This window comes from Camelus bactrianus, chromosome 26 (genome assembly GCF_048773025.1).
Source record: "Camelus bactrianus isolate YW-2024 breed Bactrian camel chromosome 26, ASM4877302v1, whole genome shotgun sequence".
Lineage (NCBI taxonomy): Eukaryota > Metazoa > Chordata > Mammalia > Artiodactyla > Camelidae > Camelus > Camelus bactrianus.
The window spans coordinates 32920525-32939613 of record NC_133564.1 but is presented as its reverse complement, the minus strand read 5'-3'; the positions used below and the strand labels follow the sequence as shown (position 1 = coordinate 32939613).

Here is a 19089-nt window from a genome sequence, read left to right as displayed (position 1 = left end):
GGAGTGGGCCTTTAAACATTCTTGTTTTATAAAATGAGGTTTCTTTAAGCCTTTATGGTCCAGGGTTCAGATAATTTATAAAGAAGTAACTATGTTTAATGATAAAATGATAGATCCAGAAGCTGTCATTCCAAGCTGCAGGCCGACAGGGGACCTGCTAAGTGACCCAGTTGTGCTTCTAGTGAGCTCCCAAAGCAAACTGTTGCTTTTCTCAAGGGTAGTGGAAAGGTCTAAGATGGCAAGTGCGGGGTGCAGCCTCTAAGCAGAGTTCATCCTGTGGGATGTGGTATTTTATATCTTTAAGAGCTTGATCCAAGAGAAAACAGCCATACTCTAGAAACTACATCATATTTGCCGTTATTAATATAAACATATACTCTTGGATGGCTCATTCATGGGAATCTACAAAATATTCATACTTCTAAAAGCCTGTATAATAAATTCTTGGACTTTATGTACCTTTTCAATTGTATCTAATTAAGTGCTTAAATTAAGAAATCTGTTTCCAAAGTGAAACAGGGCTAGTTGCTGCATTATCTTCTGGTTTTTGTTTTTAAAAGATATATTATGTTTAAGGTTAGTATGAGAGCCCAGAAAGATGGTTGGTGATTTCAAGTAGCATTTCTTTAACTCTTGGCCTGGGAAAACGATGCAGGGTTGACTGAAGCAAGATTCCATCAGATGCCCTTGAAAATGAGGAAGACTCACAGTATCAAAATTTTCCAGGAATTTGGTCATTGAATAACTGCCTGTGGGGAAAATTTTATTCTTGGAAATAAGGTCAGAAAGGTAACCATTTGCCAATGGGTTTAGTAAATACAGGAGGCGATTAGAGCAGAATCTGTAGTTTGATTTTTGTTTTTTAAGGTCTCATTACAATTTCTCCAATAAGTTGTACTGGGAAGAACCCTAATGGACTTTGATTTGAAGGATGGAAGTAATTAAAATACTCCACATTTTGCTTTTTTCCCTATCTTACCGCATGAGCCCATTCTGTATCTCAGTATGCCTATCCAAAAGTATCTTATGCTTAATCAAATTTACCTTTTACACCATTTGAATTCCTTTTATTTTCCCTCTTGTCATCCTCTATTGCCCGGTAGTCCTTACACTACCTGAAGTCTTTACCAGGAATTATTATGAACCTCTCAGCAAACATTTTCTGAGGAAACTATTTCATACAGAGGATAACTGACCAAGTGAGCAGAAGGTTAGTCAACTCACTAAATATAAAGCTACAGTTTCTACCACATGCCGTGAACTGTCACCATGGAAGTAAACTCAAGAACCAGATGTTGGATCCTCTTTCTCAGTTGGAAGCAGGTGTATCAGTCTGAGTGGGCTAAATTGCTATAGTAAATGATCCCGAATCGTGTCGTGGCTCAAAGACAGTAGAGATTGGTTTGTTGCCTACCCAGCTGTCCAAGGCAGACACTCGCGGTGAGCAGGTTGCTTTCTTCTCTGTAGAAACATAGCAGCCTTTTTCCATTCTGTGGCTGCATCATGCCCAGAGACATCTTCCATCTCTGTATCTGGCCCATGAAAGGGGAGGGAGCACCGAGGGGCACTGGTTTTGGGGGGACCTGGACTGCAGGTGGCGCCCGCTGCTTCACACACACTCCATTGGCATCAGGAGCTGTGCGTGGGGCTGCGGGCAGTGTCTGGGTCTTCCCAGCAACAACTCTGTGCCACGGGGAAGAGGGATTTTTGTTGACAAAAGGATGCCTCTGCTCTACCAGATAATCTTTTCATCCATTTCCTGGTGAGGCTGTTTGAGTGAGGCTTTTTTTTTTTCTTTCTTTTTTTCCCTGTGAGGGGGCTGGTCTTCAGATGCTCATACATGCCTTGGTTTTAACATAGACTTGCCATCTCCCTTAATTTAAAATTTTAATATTTCTGCATATTTTCCAGAAAGAGGAAGTGCTACTTTTTATTGAAACTTATCTCCTATGTTGTTACTGTTCTCACATATAAGAACCAGCGTAAAAACCTGTCTGTTGCAGTGAAATAGGAAAATCAGTTAGAAGTCAGCACGCCTGCTTCTGGTAGAGAAGGCGGGTGGCAGGCCGTGTGGGGTGGTACTGGGATGGTCTGTAGGTGAATGAGTTACTTGCTGCTGCTGTAACAATTTACCACACATTTAGTTTCTTAAAACAACACAAACGTAAGCTCTGCATCTGTCATAAAGTTTCCTCTCACTGTGACCCTCTTACATCTCTCTTATGAACTTATGAACTCTTGGGATTCCATTGCACCCACCAAGATAACCCAGGAGGGTCTCCCTACCTTGAGATCCTTAAGTCATCACATCCTCAAGGCTCCTTTTGCCATAGGAGGTAGCATATTTACAGAGAAACATGAAAAGCTCCTAATCCAGGGATTAGAATGTGGACATCTTCGGGGGACAAGTGTTTAGTTTAATGTCAGTAGCTAAATAATGTGCACCCTTTTCTCAGGAGAAAGCAGTACAAGAATGAAATGAACTTTTGGTGGCTTTTCAGAAGATAGTTTGCTCATCAGACTCTGCCCTATAGTCACAAGATGTTGGTTCTGGAAGTTTCTATAGAGATTTCTCATTCAGCATCCATACTTCAAAGATGAGGAATGCAGGTCTCTGAAAAATTGAGACTTTTGCTGGGCATTCAGATCATCAGAGGCGTAGCTTTGGGACATTCTGGGGATTTTAAGATAATGGAAGAGAGAAGGTACCTTGTTTCTTTCTTGGAATTCCGTTTAAGAGGGTTTTTTTAAAAAAAAATAATGCTAATACTCTGAGAAGACAAAATGTTCCCAAGTCTACTGATGGCAAAAAAAAAAAAAAAAAAAAACAACCCAGAAAACAAAAAAATCCTGATGTCTTAGTCCATCATGCACTTCAGACCTCAGTAACTACAAATAAAAGAAAAATCTCTCTTGCTTAGACTATCAAGGAGACAGGCTTCATAGCTGAAGGAGACTTTTTTATGACGAGTCTTATCAATTGTCAAGTACTTTTACTGTTGCGTACAAAGCGGTGGATGGTAGAGATGCTGGAAGTTCTCACCCCTCATAATTAGCCCTTTGTTTCCTACCCCGCCACCTTTACCTGTGCTGAGCACTCAGTACATCCGAGTGCAAACTGAAATGCTTTTGTGTGTAAAATACACAACAGATTTCAGCGACTTAATACAGGAAAAGGAATCTAAAATACCTTACAAATTTTTATGTTGAGTATGTATTAAAATGATAGTGTTTAGGTATATCAGGTTAAGTGAAATGCATTATTAATTTCACCTGTTTTCTTTTTACTCATTTTAATGGCGTTAATTAGAAAATTTTAAATTATGTGTGTGCCTTTTGTTGTATTTCTCTGACAGTACTGCCCTCAGCTTTGCCCCAAAATGAATAATTTGAGGCTCAAGACCCCTCGCTCTTCCTGGTCAGAATCCGTGTAAGTGGTGGAACTAGATTTCTCAGAGCTAGCTCAAAAAAATTAAAAATTTCCTGCTTAATCTTATCTTCACAAACCAGTCAACTCCTTGTGACTTGGTGAGTGATTGCGATGCTGTGCTGTTGTGACCTTGGTAACTCTGGAGTAAAATCGTAAGTAAGACCTGGATCAAAGAGTACTTTAAAAGAGATGCACTTCTGTTTGCTTGTGGGAATATATACAAACGTAGGCTAAGTTCGGGCCATGCGGAGTAGCAGAAAGGGCACAGCTTTTAGGAAACCAGTAGGTTCAACAGTGATTCAAGTCCTGATTTCAGCTGAATGACTTTTGGCCGTTGAGCTAACTTTTCTGAAACCTAGCTCTAAAATGAAATTAATGATATCTACCTAACAGGGCTTGCCATAAGGATGATGTGAAATAATGTAAGTTAAGTCAGCGGAGGGTCTGGGTCAGGTTCCCTGGGAAGCCACTCTGAGTAAGAGAGAAACTTGCAGGACGTTTGCTGGGGAGGAGTCCCCAGATCATCCCAGGGAGGGGTGCACGGTGGAGGAGAGAAGAAAGGAAGTTGGACTGTGAGGCATTCTCATCACCAGCCTCCGCTGACCCTTGCAGAGGCCAGAAACGAGACGGGGCCCTTCACGGGCTGTCCTGCAGCCCGTGAAGGGGCCGGGCAGCCACCCGCTCAGCCTGGCATGCCAGTCACCCCTCCCTGGGGGCATTGACTGCAGGCCAGGCAGCTCTCAGCTCACAGTGGGGTGAGGGTTGCTGACAGCTGGGCTGAGGTGCCCCTCCTTCCTGAGAGGGCATCTGGGCAGCCCAGCGGCCACCAGGAATGTTCCTTGCCCTTTCCCTCACAGCAGGAAAACATGCTGTTGTGTGGCATGGAGTCACCATGATTAATTTAACCATTTGAACGGTGTCCCATGCTTGCCCGTTACAAACGATGGCTGTGTCTGAACTCATCTCCTGGAACACGTGTAAGAGTTTTTCTAGACTGTAGTCCTGGGAGAAGGACTGCCAAGTCATCAGGTAGACAGAGTCTACTGCACAAGATAATGTCAAGTTGTTTGCCAGACGGAGGAAGAGCAGAACAGGCGGGGAGGTTTCCATGTCACGTTATATTCTGTTTCACACATTGGTGGTGGCATTTGAAGGGTGTTTATTTTTTAGTTATTAGTTTAATATGTGGCATAAATATAACTTTTATGTTTTCATGTGTTTTTGTATGTTTTGTGTGTATACAAAATGCGTTTTAGGTACTTTAATGGCTTTTATATATTATTTTGTACGTATCAATCATTACTTAGTAAAAATGCCCCCTGTGGGAGAAGAGACAGAAGCTGTCCATCGTTCTGTGATGTCCCTCAGGGGTCTTCTGATGTACTTGGAAGAGGATGAACAGTTTGTTTTTAAAGTGTTTGGCGTCTGACCCAGTTGTGTTTCTAGCGCGTAAGGACAGGAACAATAAGATGTGCTGTTACCCTGTGACCCCTCGACCGCGGGCTTGCGCGTTCCTGTCTGCCAGGCCCATTCGGGGCTGTCAGGTATCAGTGACTCTGTGCCTGCAGCTTCCCTCCTCCAGGAGACGCTGAGATGTACTTCAGATTGTCGACCCAAGTTGGGTCTCAGTCTCGGCCCTTCGTTGTTGCTCTTTGTAAGGAGGCCTCCTCCTTCTGCTGGAGATCTTTAATCTTCTGGGGTGTGGTTTTGTCCCTAGAGAATTTGAGAACCGCACAGCCTAGGGCTGATCCCTTCTTCTGAATGCTATTTGTCTTAGATTCCACATTTCAGTTTATCGGTCCCTCTTACATTAAATTGTGTTTTGAACTGTTTTTCACATCTAAGAGCAGCATTTTTGGGGTTGGGGGATGCTGTAAATTTCTAGTGCATACTTGGCCAGCGCTAAGGATCCCTTAAATGAGCACTGCTAAGTTGAAAACCATTACATTTATGAGAATCACTGTAACTTATTATCTAAGTAAGAAATGGAAGATTTCATCTAGAGTTATAATCTCACATTTAGTTAATCTGAGTTCTGTAGAATGTTTTCTCCAGAGACTTGGAGTACTGCAGTGGTGGAAACAGGGAGCAGCCTTGGCAGGCGGAGAGTGCGGGTGGGGTGCAAGTGATGGATAGATGTTTGAGGCACAGGAAACAGTTTTATTGATGATTACTTACTATTTGGTGGCTCAAGCTTAAATAGGTACCAGTATCTTATTTTTTTGTATGCTTCTTCTTACTGAAAATTTTTTTAATGGAGGCACTGGGGATTGAACCCAGGACCTGGTGCAGGCTAAGCACGCGCTGTACTGCTGAGCTACACCCTCCCTGCAAGGATCTTCTTAATCTTTGTCACAGAAATGAAGCTCTGGCTTGAGCTACTTTATTGTTTGTTTCATGAAACTTGGACCAGGAGTATTTCCGGGTCTCAAGATCACAAGGCTTCTAGCGCAGCAGGATCCAGCTTTACTGCCCATTTAGTGCACATACTCCACTTCCACGTCAGATTCTACGCTAAGTGCTTCTCTGTGTTTCCTCTCCACTGTCTCCCATAATGTCAGTTGTTACAGCCAGGATTCTTGGTGACAAGACCATGGAAACTGACCCTTGGTATCTGAAGGGTGAAAGGAATTTATTGGAAGGTCATCACATAAGTAACTAATTGGAGGGGGAGGATGTCTGAGAATCACAGTGGGAAAATAGGTTCCCACCAAGCAAGGCTGACAGCAGAGGGAATGCCAAGTAGCTTCCATGGGAAAGGTCCTGCCGCAGGGATGCTCGGTCCCTGACCTGTGTCCGTGTCACTCCCTGCGGAGCACCAGGTGGCCACGCGTAGGTCACATGGCCTTTGCTGCTAACTTACAGAGACAGGGACTATTTGTCCCCCACCTCTGGCACACAGTGGGGTCTCCCCTAAGGTAGGACGGTTTCCTGGTGAGTAGCCTGAAAACAGCAATGTCCACCGAGTTACGTTCCCCCATTTTCCACTGAGATTCAGGAAATCTAAGTAACGTAGCCAAAGTCATACACTCAGTCAGTGACAAAGCCAAGACGAGAACAAAGTCCTGCTTGGCTCATAACCATTGCATTTTGCTGCCACCTTAACTGATAAGAACCTTGGAGAAGCCACAATTACAGTTTTGGCCACATTGAAATTTGAACGAGGCTGAGGGTATTCAGTAGAAATCTACTGATTTTGTTTAGTTAGGGTTTTTTGTTGTTGTTTGTTGTTGGGGGGTTTTGTTTATTTGTTTGTCTGTTTTGTGGGTTGCACATTTCCAGCTGGTCTGGTTCCATAAAAACCCTGCAGGTGTTGCTAAGGGCTCAGTTGAGGGATGGGTACAGTAACAAAACCGACAGTTTGGGGGAAGTGTTTGAGACAGCCCTGTATCCTCCCAACTCCAGTCTGACTCCGTTTGAGAAGCTGATCATCTGATACGCCGTGGTACGTGTAGTCTAGCCGTTACCTGTTTCAGAATGGACTGGACTTCTGAGTCTGCTCCCAGATTTTTCTGGACCCTCAGGAGTTTACTTGAGAGTGAGCTGGTGCCAGTCCAGCGTCCCTCCCAGGCCTCCTGCCTGGAAGTGGCCTCTGAGACCTAGAGTGCAGCTTTGGTCTTGCAGGGATTTAAATGGTTCCCAGGTTACTGTGTTCTGTTCTTTCTTTGGTTGGATTTCTGGGGAGACCTTGCTGACTGAGAAGTTAAAATAACATTCATAGAGTATGGGCAGTTTGGCTTACTGTTCTTTTGAGAATGAAAGGCAGCTATAAGTCTGGAAACACAAAATGTCTCCAAGTTCACCAGTTCCTTTTGGACCGACGGAACCACTGCTTCTGCTTAGACCGTTGCTCCTTGCCGGGCATGCTTCCGGTCCCACCTTAGGATCATTTCCTTAGGAGGCCTTCCTTGACCTCTGAGGACCAGCTTGGAACCTGTGGTGACCAGAGCGCCTTGTGCTTCCCCTCGCAGCTCCCGTGCCGCATGGCACGTTACTCTTCTACGTTGGCCTGTGTGATTATTTGATTATTTTCTAATTAATGAATCTTTGGTTGGTGTCTCTCTGAATGTAAGCTCAGTGGGAGAAGGAATCTGCCTGGTTTTGTTCAATTTTCTATTCCTAGCGCCTGAGGGGAAATAGCAAATGAGGGAAACCACAGCAGTGAACAGAATTAAACAGGAGTTTTGTCGTTTGCACCATAGAGCTTACAGTTACTCTTACGTGACACCAGGTGGTGACCCTTTTTGGTGAAATTAAATATGAGTTGAAATTATTGAGAATCGCTAGAAACTGATAAGTAACCCAAACTACCAAGCGAACAAATCAAAAACAAAATGGAAAATGAAAATTAGTAGTTTTAGAGGACTTTCTGATAAATGAAAGTAAGGCAGCAAAAAGTGATGCTCTCTCCATGCAAATCATCTCTTTTGGAAAAAATTGCCAAGTCAAGTCATGTACTGTGATTGGCGCTGTTTCTTCCTTGGAGAATAATTTGTCTTTGGGATGGAGCTCTGCACGGGCGGCAGGTCTGACTTCTCTCTCCTCTTGGACTCTATGCCTGGCAGGCCTGAGCACTTAGGGAAGATTCCTTGAATTGACACTAAATGCTAGAAAGAGATCATTATGGGCAGGGGTGACTGGATTAGCTACTGAAACAGAATATTTTCTCAGCACTTACCATCCCATCTGTAATTACTGGTTTCTTCCCTGGTGTTGGCTCACTGTATAAGGAAGGCCAAGAGACTGAAGAAAGAGGCAGCTACTCCAGGCTGGGAGGTGGCAGGTTTAAGACACAAGGGAGCTTATTTACGAGGCTTACGAGGCTGTGGGCAGCTGAGAGACGACTAGATCTCTGCACCTGCCTCTAGGATCTTAAAGTTTATACAGAGGCCGTGAATAGGTCCAGTCCTGTAGGCCGTCCAGGTGGTCCTAGCAACACTTTACTGCCTCCAGGCTGCATCCTCGGGCAGCTCCTAGTGTGGGGAAGGCAAGTGGAACACACATTACAAGGAAGGAAGCTGGGAGGAGCCTCCGATTACTGGGTTCAGCTCCAAGGTCAGCCAGTGGACATGCCCTCTTGGTGACCTCCTCCAACAACTAGAAGAAAAGACTTGCACGCTCTGAAATGACACCCTCACTGTGTTTGCATTTTGTATATACTTTGGTGTAGAATGAAGACCTTTTTCTGGCACAGGAAGAATTCAGTGTCTCAGTTACATATGACAGGTTTTCTGCTGCTCCAGAAGGCCTAGGAACTTCAAGACAAAGTTCTGTGTTTCTTTTCCATGTGATAGTTTGAAGCCGCCTGAGCTGAATGTGCAGTGTCAGTTCCACAGAATGATGTCTTATGAGCACACGGGTGCAGTTTTCCTGGCCTTCTAAATAGCAAGTCTAATGTATGACCCTTGTCTAAATGTCTTCCGTGACAGGTTTGTGTTTATACCAGGTAAATGATGTGTTTTCAAGTTTGGAACTATCTCATGCTCACAGGGTGGTTTTATTCCTCCCAGCCCCCCGGCAAGAATGGTATTTAATTTTAAACGTAAGAAAGTTCTATTTAAAGACTTTTTTCCCCATCCTGTTGCTTTGTATGAGGAACAGATGGAACTGAAGCATGTGGTAACACAGGCGAGGCTGAGGGCTGCTGGAGGGGGAGCCTGTCCTCGTAGGCTGAGCAAGTCATAGGCATTTGCACCTCCAACTGCCAGTTACTGAAGACAGTGATTGTTCATTAAAACTGGGTTTAGTTTACATTCTAGGTGATGATTTATGAACGACAGAAATCCTTAGCCCCACTGCTAGACAAAACTTTTTACTTCTGTGTCCAGCTGAGATGGTCAAGATAAGCACAATCAGACCTTTATGAAAGTGTTAGTGACAAAGGGAAGGGGCTGTGAAACTTGCCCATCAAGCTGGGATTGGAGGAAAGTGACCAGAGGTCAGGCGCAGTGTCTGTTCTGGGAGAACTGTCCGAACTCTGTTTTGGGAAATAGTCTGCGGTGTGTCTAACCCATCAAGGTGGTACATTGGTGACACATGGCAACAGGGTCCCAATCAGACCCAGCACTGATGTCAGGCAGGGAACCCTGCATTGAAGCCTCGTGTGGTTGGACCACCTGGCGATCAGGATCCAGTCCTGCTGAGTGGAGCGCTGGAAGACTGCCACTGTCTGCTGGGGCAACAAACTGGTCCTCAGGCCAGAGAAGTATCAGCTGGGAGAGCCTGCAAGAAGACAGGAAAGATAAACCAGGGAGCAAGTTTTTATCTTGTTTATCCCTTTTGATTATTTAAAACCATTTGTCGTTTTTATGTCCTCTCAGTGACCATGGTACAGTAGATACTGTCTGTAGAAAGTTAGCTCATGTTGCCGTCGTGTTGCTGGATGGAAAGGAATGGAAGGACGCCTGCTCGCTCCTGCTGTGTCAGGGGCAGGGAGCTCCCACATATCTTTCTGGACCCCGAGACTATGCTATTGGTAGAGCGGATTTTCCAAGCCTCCTCTCTGCAGTGACCAGCTGACTTCCATTCACTTCTGTAGTCAGTCTCCTAGTATTGGATTTCCCATTTCAAAGTAACCATTTTAGGCCTTCCTGCATTCTGAAAAGATGTGTGGCTGACGAATGCTTAGCTTTCAAGAAGCAAACTGCATGGGAGAGAACCAGCTCCTGTTGCCTGTTAGGAAACCTGGACACAAGTCTCGGTTCTGTCACTTAGTTATGAGATCCTGAGTCACTTCCTGTTTCTAGGTCTCAAGAAAAATGAAGAGAGTGAAGGCAGTTATTTCTAAGGTTCTTTCCAGCTCTTCCAATGAGAGTAAGTGCAAATGGATGGCCTAGGAAAGAAATCGTTCATTAGCACCTCCGTGATAGTGGCACCAGCCTCTTGAAGATGCTGTGGCCTGAGACCCTCAGTGAGCACCTCACCCTGACGCCCAGCTCACCTAGGGGAGCCACGAGGTCCTTGCACACCCACCATTCTGTTCTGAAAATAAACCGGAGCTCCTCTCCCCGTGCACCAGCCCTTCCACGTATCGTGTAGATCGTACCTCTGGACGGTCGGTGTTTAGAATCTATGACCACTTTGGCTTCTCTCCAGAGTCCGTAACTCAGTCTTCAGCCTTTTCTGCTAATGTTTCCATGATGTTTTCTTAAACAGGAAGGACTCATCTGCCTAGGCAGCACTGGTGTCCTCCTGTCTGTCTCACTTGAGGTCTGCAGGTGTTCAGTTCATTGATACCTGGCAGGTATTCCCCATTATAGTCACAGCAGCAGATTTTCCTCTTGTTCCTGCTCCCTGCGCCCAGCTGTATATGAGCCGCCTGAAGTTAGGGGCCTTATAGTACTGGTGTTGTGTTTATCCCCAGCGCTCGGCACCTACTAGGGGCACACGAACGATGTGTTAAGTGGAGTTAATTTCCCTGGGACTTTGCCTGTTGAGAGTTTTGAGAGTTTTTCTGTTGACCACTAGCTGGGACACTTTTTAGAAGCTTTTTAGGGCTTCTGCACCAAATAGTGTTCTCAGTCAGAGACGGCATCAGGAGGTGACATATGGATTTCCAGCCTTCCAGTTAATTAATTTGTGTAATTAAATTTTCCTACAATTTCTCTTTGATACAGAGGTCACCTTTATCTTCCGCTAAAGCTTTATGAAAGTTATTTTGTACTTTAAACAGCTGCTGCTCTCCGGGAGGCCTGCGTTTGTTCTATAGCAAGCAGGGTCCTCTGCACAGGCTGGCCAACTTCTAAAATCGACCAAGCCTTCTCAGAGCAGGATGGGGCAGGACGGGGCCAGCATTTCATGGTGAATCTAGTTGTGAACCCCATGTGGACCTAACACCACCCCTGTGGGTGACAGGAAATAAACGTGAGAAGGAAAACTAGACTTGTTTAGAAAACCATAGTGTTGTATGTTATTTAAAATGTGATCTGTTACAGGCATAAGTGCTGCATCCTTATTTATGGAGCAAAAAAAAGTGAACTAAGTGTCCAGTTATGAGACCTTGATACATCTGTCTACTGGAATACTATGCAGCTATAAGTCAAAGTGAGGTAGTTTTATGTGCGTGGGTGCAGAATGATCTTGATGGTACGGAAAGACAAGAAACAGAAAGAATATATATCATACTTCATTTGTGGCCCATTAGAAGGAAAAGGGTACACACACGCCCAGGGTGCACATGGCTGGATTCTCTTTGGAAGGATGTATAGGAAACTGGCAATATTGCTTGTTTCTGGGCAGAAGGACTGGGAAACTAGTGTGGGAAGGAAACTTAAATTTCACTGCATGTTCTTTTGTATCTTTAGGAAAAAAACTTCATTTTACTTTGACTGTATTCATCTTTTCAGAAAAAAATACACTGAAATTTCTTAAAAAGAAAGTGTAATGACATGAAATGCAGTGGAGAAGGGAAACTTTCTGTACATTGAAGGGGTTTATTTGACAAACAGTCTCGAGCCCCTGCTCTCTGCAGGTGCTGGTGTGGGCTCTGTGCTGCAGAGGACGCAGGACTCCAGACCGTAAGGGATGCCATGCGATGGGGAAGTAGTGGTTACGGTTATGATGGCGAGTGACTGCGGGGGAGGGTGGGGCTGCTGTAGGGAGGTGGCCAGAGAGAGTCCCTTGCGAAAGGTAACATTTGAGCCAAGCCCTGAATGATAAGCCAGGACTGGGGTTCAGCGAGAGGGTACCCGGTGGGGATGCTCGGTGTTACGTGCGCGGGTTGAGTGGAGGCTGCAGTCAGAGGGAGGGAGGGACGGGCCTGCCTGAAGGAGACACTGGTGCTGGGAGTCATGGGGCCGAGCTGAGGTTGGGAGGCTGAGGCCCGAGGGCTAGGGGCCCCCAGCCTCTTCACGTGCCTCGGGGATACTGTTCTCGAACACCCTACAGCATCCTCTGTGCTTGGCCTCAGGGCTTCTCGAGGCGGGCATGGCACTCTTCACCCCATCCAGATCCGGGACCAACGGAACAGAGGGCAGGGGAAGATGCTTCTCTCTCCGACTTGCAGAAAGGTTCTTCCAGGTTTAAAAAGAAAAGAGCAGTGTGAGGAAGCTGTGTGGTATGTGGTGCCGGCTCTGTCCCAGCCTCCCGAACTCACTTCTCTCGTCTGGGGAGGGGGCTTCTACAGTCCCCCCTCACCTCAGCCCCCCAGCACAAGACCCGCAAGCTGAGAACCCATATGAGACAACAGATGTTACTGCCACAAAGTATAAGGTGCTAAACAGCTGAAAGTTATTAGGAATAATAATAATTGCAGGAATAGCAGTACCAGTTGGGCAGTCTTTGGATAAAGGTAACATATTTGGGTAAAGATAGCATATTTCTGCTCACCTTCCCAGAAATCGTGTTGTATATCAGATTCCATTTCTGTACATGCTAGCATATGGTTTTTATTCTTTTTATGTAACCTTTTTGGGGGAGGAAAGGAAATTAAGTCCATCAGGAGGCTCCTCCCCATGGTGCCTGGTAGATACCCCAATGGGCTGCGTATGCCCCGGGGTCCACGTGCGTAGCGCTGAGGCAGGGGATTGCGTCTCCCACCAGTGCTTTCTGACTTTTTATCTTGGCTCTGCTGTTAGTTCCTTCGTGACTTCTACCTCAGGCTTATTTCTGTTAAATGGACATACTGGCCTATAGAATCATCACATGCTTCGGTTAGAATTAGGCATGTTCTAAACCAGCAGCTTTATCATCACTTTGTATGTCTTTGGAACGTGCTGGTAAAGTACAAAGTCACCGCAGAATTTTTTTTTTTTTTTTAATTTAAAGGATTCAGTAGCTTCAGATTACCTGGGAAGAGGGGAACGTTTACCTTAAAATAGCCAAAATGATGTCATAGACTCTGAACTCAGTGCGTTCTTAAAGGAGAGAGGAGCCCCAAGACGTTCCAAAGCCTGTCACCTACTATTCTTTTAGATCACATTCTACCAGAATTATCTAATGTCCTTGTTTTGCTTATAGTGCCTCAAGGCTAGGAGGTGGGAAGTGAAGAGGCCAGAGGAGGCGGGAGGGCGCCCCTGAAGTGGGGTGCAGCAGAGCCCAATCCAGACATCACCTGCTGGGCTCGCTGACGGCAGAGGACACAGCCCACGTAGCGGGAAGCGTGCGTAGAAGCGTCGGGCTCTGCCATGTGCCGTATGGAATTTGTGGTCCTGAGTCATAAAAGAAAAGCTCAGATGTGAGGAATGGGGTCGGTTGAGGTAGCACTGCCTTCCAGATTGGTCTTTTACAAACTATATTAAAATTGGGTTTACATTAAAGTAAGACCTCCTTTATCTGGAGGCTCCTGTGGCTGACCCTCACGACCCCTGGGGTGCCAGATGAGTGAGGCGTTGCGGTCCTGAGTATTATATGCAAAACTAACTTAATGTGTCAGAAACTAAAATTTCTGGTCTTCTGTTAGCCTCTAGTTGTGGTTCTCTTGCCGAAGGCGGCAGGTGTTCCTGTGCCCAACAGAGCATCTTGAGCTCGTGGGAAAGCTGCCTGCTCCTTACTGGTCAGAGTTGGCCTTTCTTGTCTCCCTCTAAGCCATGTTTAAAGTTAACGTGTGCAACTGCCTGATTTTTCTTTTTTAACTTTTCAGTACGATAGGGAGGTGGCGTAAGATGCCTATTCTGGATTCCTCATGCAGGCTGACAAAATTCCTGTTTAACTGCCTGGCTGTAGTAGTTTGAGGCTGAAAAAATTTTTTTAATTCTTCAGAAGGCAATGCAGTTTAAATTACCATTAAATGACATGTGGCCTGGGACAGGAAAGAGGAAAATAAATGAGCGCGGGGTGCCTTTGTGCCTGCCATCCTTCGACTAGCGTGGAATTGAGTGAGGCTTTCGATGCCTTTTCTATTTTTTTTTTTCCATTTCGGAAATTTATCTTTGTTCCCACCCCACATGGTGCCTCACAGATGACTTGAGACTTTTATTTGTGGTCTCTCTGTTTTGTTGTTGACATTAATGAGCTTGCTGCACAGTATCACAAGACAAATAGTGTTGCTGTTTGGAATGTTAATGAATTGCTTGCCTGGCCAGTTGCCATTTGTTCCAGTGTGTGAATATGGTGTGTGCGTGTGTGTGTGTGAAAGACGAGTAGCAGGGCTGGGATTGCTTTTTTTTTTTTTTTTCCTGTTCGCAGCCAGTGACGTGAGCTTTGCTTGGAACAATCAGAATCGCTGCAAACAGGGTAGTTGAAGATGCTGGGGGAGGCACCTGGTGTGTCTTAGGCTAACGCGATCTCAGTGCTCCGAGCTGCTCAGGCACCACCCGGCGGAGCTCGTCCAGCATCAGAGCCTTGCAGCGGCTGGAAAGTGCCTTTTTATTTCTCCAAACCCCTTCCCCAGTCCACCTTCGAAATGATTGGCGTCAACAGTGTTCAGAGTACCAGCAAGGTGCGGGTGAGGACCTCAGGTTCTGTGAAATACTCCCGGGAGGATTCCATCCGGCGGCAGTCACACCGGTCAAAGTCTATGAAAATTTCCAACTCCTCAGAGTTTGCTGCTAAGGAGACTAAGGTAAAGAAATACCATGTCAAACTGTGTTGACAATTGTATGTTAGGGTGACAAAATTTGATAGTCTTGGCCAGTGTCTAATGTGCAGTGACAGACTGAGAAAGTCAGGTGTATAAAATGGCTCTGAGATGATCAGGTGAGAGGGATGGATGCCGAACTCCGGAAATTAAGCCTGTGGCGTGGGTCAGTTTGGTAAAGAACTGGTTTGTGGAAGACAAGGGCGAAGCAATGAGATGATTGTGGGGAAGTGTTGGTTGGCACAGAGATGGAGTTTTAATCTCAGGAAGCTTGCCTTGACAAATGACATGTCAGTGCAGTGTATTTTTAGAACATCAGGAGTGCAGAGACCGTGGGTATGATTTTATCCTTCAGAGAGGTCCTCTCGCCTCCCTCCCCGGCTCTCCCCCTGTGTGGGGCTGCTGTTCAGCAGTGACCTGGCCCTGCTGGTCCCGCTACACTGCACTCTTGTCTTGTTGGGAGCCTCAGGTGTGTGCAGTTAGCAAGAATTTCCTCTCTCATGTTCCTTACACGTATGTATGCTGGTCCTGTGCTGCAGTTAATCGCTGTCTTCCTGGGACTGTCTGGAGGATAAGATCATCTCTGTTCGTGTGAGCTGTGAGGGGAGTGATTACGTAGTGAAATGGGCATTACTACATGCGGTATATTCTAGACATTCTTCCCACCACCATCTGTGGGAGCAGGCTACTCAGAAACACTCCCACTCCACAGGTTTAAAAATGGCATCGTGGACTCATGGGAGCGCGGAGCGCTGGGGCTGGAGGTGATTATCCCGGAGCCTGGGAGGTCGGCTGTGTGCAGGCTGAGCACCGTCTCCTCTCGGGTCCTCCGTCCAGACCGTGGAGAGCGCTGTTTGGCTTCTCCCTGCCAGCCCCTGTCTGTGACATTTATGTTATCGAAAGACTTTGATAATGACAGGTTTCCCTCAAAACACTGTAGGGGTGCCGAGGGGGCGTAGGATACCTTTCAGAATTTCGGAAACATGTTGGCTTCTCACCCGCCCCCTTAGAATCTGACCCAGTGTGACCTAACCCCATCAATCATTAGCAGATTTTCTAGCTAGAACGTCTTCAGTTGTAGCTCTTTCCTCTTCAGTACTTTTTTTTTTTAAGCTGTAGCTTTAGGGAGAAACTTGTGTCTTCACAGTCCTGATAATATGACCTGCCTGGGGTTGCGCTGGATTCTACTGCAACTGGTAGGAGACCTCCCGTGGTGTGATGACTACTGTTTCCTGCCGAGATAGACCTGGATGGCTTGCTATGTTGTTAAATAACTGAATGCACGGCGGCATGTCTGTGCTTCTCAACATGGCTCTAAAACTGGTTTCTATGAAGAGTGCCACGAAGCATCTCTGGGTTTTGCTTTAATATGAACTATACCCGCCATATGCAAAGGCTCTGGGAAATTCACAGCTACTGCCAATCCCAATGATAATTCAAGCCCTGTAATACTGTCTTTTTGCCCAGAACCGTGGCTGTGCTCTGTGAGGTGGGAATCCAGCACACATGCCAGCTGGGGGGCCGTGCCACTCTCTTCTCTGCTGGTCACACAGCACGGCTCCCCCGGTTGATATGCATCTGTGCGAGAGAACCCAAGCATTCGGGGGGAGGGGCTGGCGATACTGCAGACATTGGAAGGCGTGAAGCGTAGAAAGACCTCTGGTAGAGCTGTGGGCAGTAGGCCATCACATGGTACGTTGAAGATTATAGTCAGTTTTTTTTTTAACTCTATTTTTTGAAGCATATGAAGTTCTGGTAGTGTGTATTCAAGAAAGTTCCAAAATCTCACAAGATACATCTTTATAGAATAATCTAGCCTTTTCAAGTTGAATACAAAAAATAGCTAATACAAAATCATTAGAATGGGGAATTAGATAGATTGAACTTAATCTTCCACTCAAAATTGTTTTTCCGTAAATGAAGTAAACTGAATAATACTAGAGGCTTGCACCCTAAATGTCCTGACAGCCTGTATTATAGACATGTGTAAATACATATCAACACAGACTCCTTTCCACAGTGAACACATTCTACTGCAGGGGTTAATACTCAGGATTCTCATTCACCTTACTTTTTTAGCACTTAAAATCAAACCAGCATTTCTTCCTGTTCATGATGTAAATAACACTTTTTCATTATCTGACTCTTCATCCAAAATGCAGGCTTTCTAATCTAATAATTAGAAGAAACATCCCCCACCCCACAAAAAAACGCCAAAAAAAACAGACAGTGAGGGACTGTTAACTGCTGATGCGCCCCCGGGATTTACTTTTCTCTCTCTGGAACTCTAGCTCTTTCTAGAACAGGCACAGTAATTACGGTCCCTTTGCAAAACAGTTGGAGCTAAAATATGTTTTGTATTCCCTGGAAGCTTTTGTTTTTCACCTTGCTGACTTCTGGGTTTTCTGTCCATTAGAATCATAATGGTTTATTTAAATATTGATTCATCTGTAGGACTTACTTTTTACCTGGTTTATTTATTTTTGTTCATCCAAAACAAGTGTGAAAGGACTTCTGGAAGGATTAGGTACTCTTGCCTTCGATTTTAGCAAAATATCTTGAAAGTGTTCCTTGATCTAATCCTTTTAAATTAAGAAAATTTCCTAATTTTTTTCTTTCTGTTTGTGGAGTATTTGGGGCAGGGCGGGGTGTTGTTTGTTTATTTCCTAGACAAGGTGAAAGAACTCTTAAGAGAACTCACTCTTAAAGTGAGAGTGTTTGTACCGGGGTCTGGCAGGATGGGAGGGTGCCGTCCAAGTGCCGAAAAAGCTGGAGAATCTGTAGCAGCTCAGACTTCAGCCTTTTTCAGAAGTAGGCGGAGAGAGTTGTTCAGCTTCGGTCATCTCAGAGTGAGCTGGCATCTCTGTGGTCACAGCAAAAGATTCCCAGAAAGAGTTGAGTTGCAGGAGGCAGCGTGCCTACAGCCCTGGGTCCCCCAGGCAGGCAGGCGACTGTGCTGTCCTGGGGTCCCCCCTCCCCACAGCTCCCCCACCATCTCCCCAGCCTGAGAGGTGTCTGGGTCGCCTGCCATCCCCTTTGCCTGGGAGGCTGCCCAGCTCTCCCTGCGCACAGCTTTCCTGTGGACCAGGGGCCTCGGCCACCACTTAAGATGAAACCCCTTGCCTTCTGTTCCGAATTTTCTAACTTTCTGTGGTTCATATTGATGTAGTCTGAAGAATATTATTTACACTACTGAAACACAGTCTATATGTTATTTTCCTTAAAACTCGATTCTGTGGGTGGCCTTTTTTCTTCTTTAAGACATTTAAAATCCTATTCTTTAAGGCTTCTGTATAGTCTGGCTTTGGCTTTTTCCCAGATAACATTATTTACCTCAGATTCTGAAATGGATAAAATAGGCAGGACAGAAATGGCCGTGCATTTTAGAAGAATGTTCTTGCATTTTGTGAAGAATGCCTTCATTACTGAAACGTCTTAATTAACCAGACTTTAAGCTGTTTATCTGTTAAGGGTCTGATGTTGGCAGAGCTCCCCATGCGCTCCCGGCCATGAGGGGGCCGAGCAGATCCCCCTGCTGTCGGGTCCAGCTGGCCTCTCACAGAAGCTGCATTTTGGGATCAGTTTCTTAAAAGGCAAATACTCTGGAATGTGGTGTGTGCAGCATGAGAAGATGTCGATTAAGCCTCATTCCTGCCACGCATTCCCACATTTATCTTCTGGATTCAAATGAACTGTTTAAAGTAAAGCTATTATTCAGCAGTATGGCAAAGAAATAAATTTCTCCAACAATGAAACAAGTTTACCCTGGACTGTGGGTGGTGCCGATGAAAACCTGGGCCATTTGGGCCATGTGCCCTCGGGGCTGGGGGCTGGGGCAGCGTCCCCACGGCTGGCTGGGGTTCTGCTCACTAGTTAGCAGCGTGCACCTGGAAAAGTCCCTTCTCTTCCCTGAGACCCCTGTAAAGTGCAGGGTTTGGTAAAAGTGCCATCGTAGACATGAGCAGTGTTTGTTTCAGAGACCTTTCGGGGATTACTGAGGGCTGTTCCTTCTGTACAAGAAACCTAAAGATGGAGCTGGATTCAGGGCAGGTGAGTTTGGATGTATTTTGTATAAACCTCTTCTTCTGCTAGGAGTTAACCGTAAGCGTGTTAAAGGAAAATAGAGGCGCCCAGTTCGTTGCTC

The 19089-nt window shown here is 45.6% G+C and overlaps 1 protein-coding gene across 7 annotated transcripts in view; it reads left to right on the top strand.

The window, feature by feature from the left end:
• Positions 1-19089, top strand: part of PSD3 (pleckstrin and Sec7 domain containing 3) — a 598663-nt gene that overhangs the window by 419587 nt on the left and 159987 nt on the right. The window contains exon 1 of one of the 7 annotated variants that reach the window (XM_074353663.1): positions 14595-14930. The exons of the other annotated variants lie outside the window; for them this stretch is intronic. Coding sequence (XP_074209764.1) covers positions 14772-14930 — 159 coding nt within the window. The 5' untranslated portion in view covers positions 14595-14771. Of the gene's footprint in view, positions 1-14594; positions 14931-19089 lie in introns of those variants that run through there. 7 annotated transcript variants of the gene reach the window in all.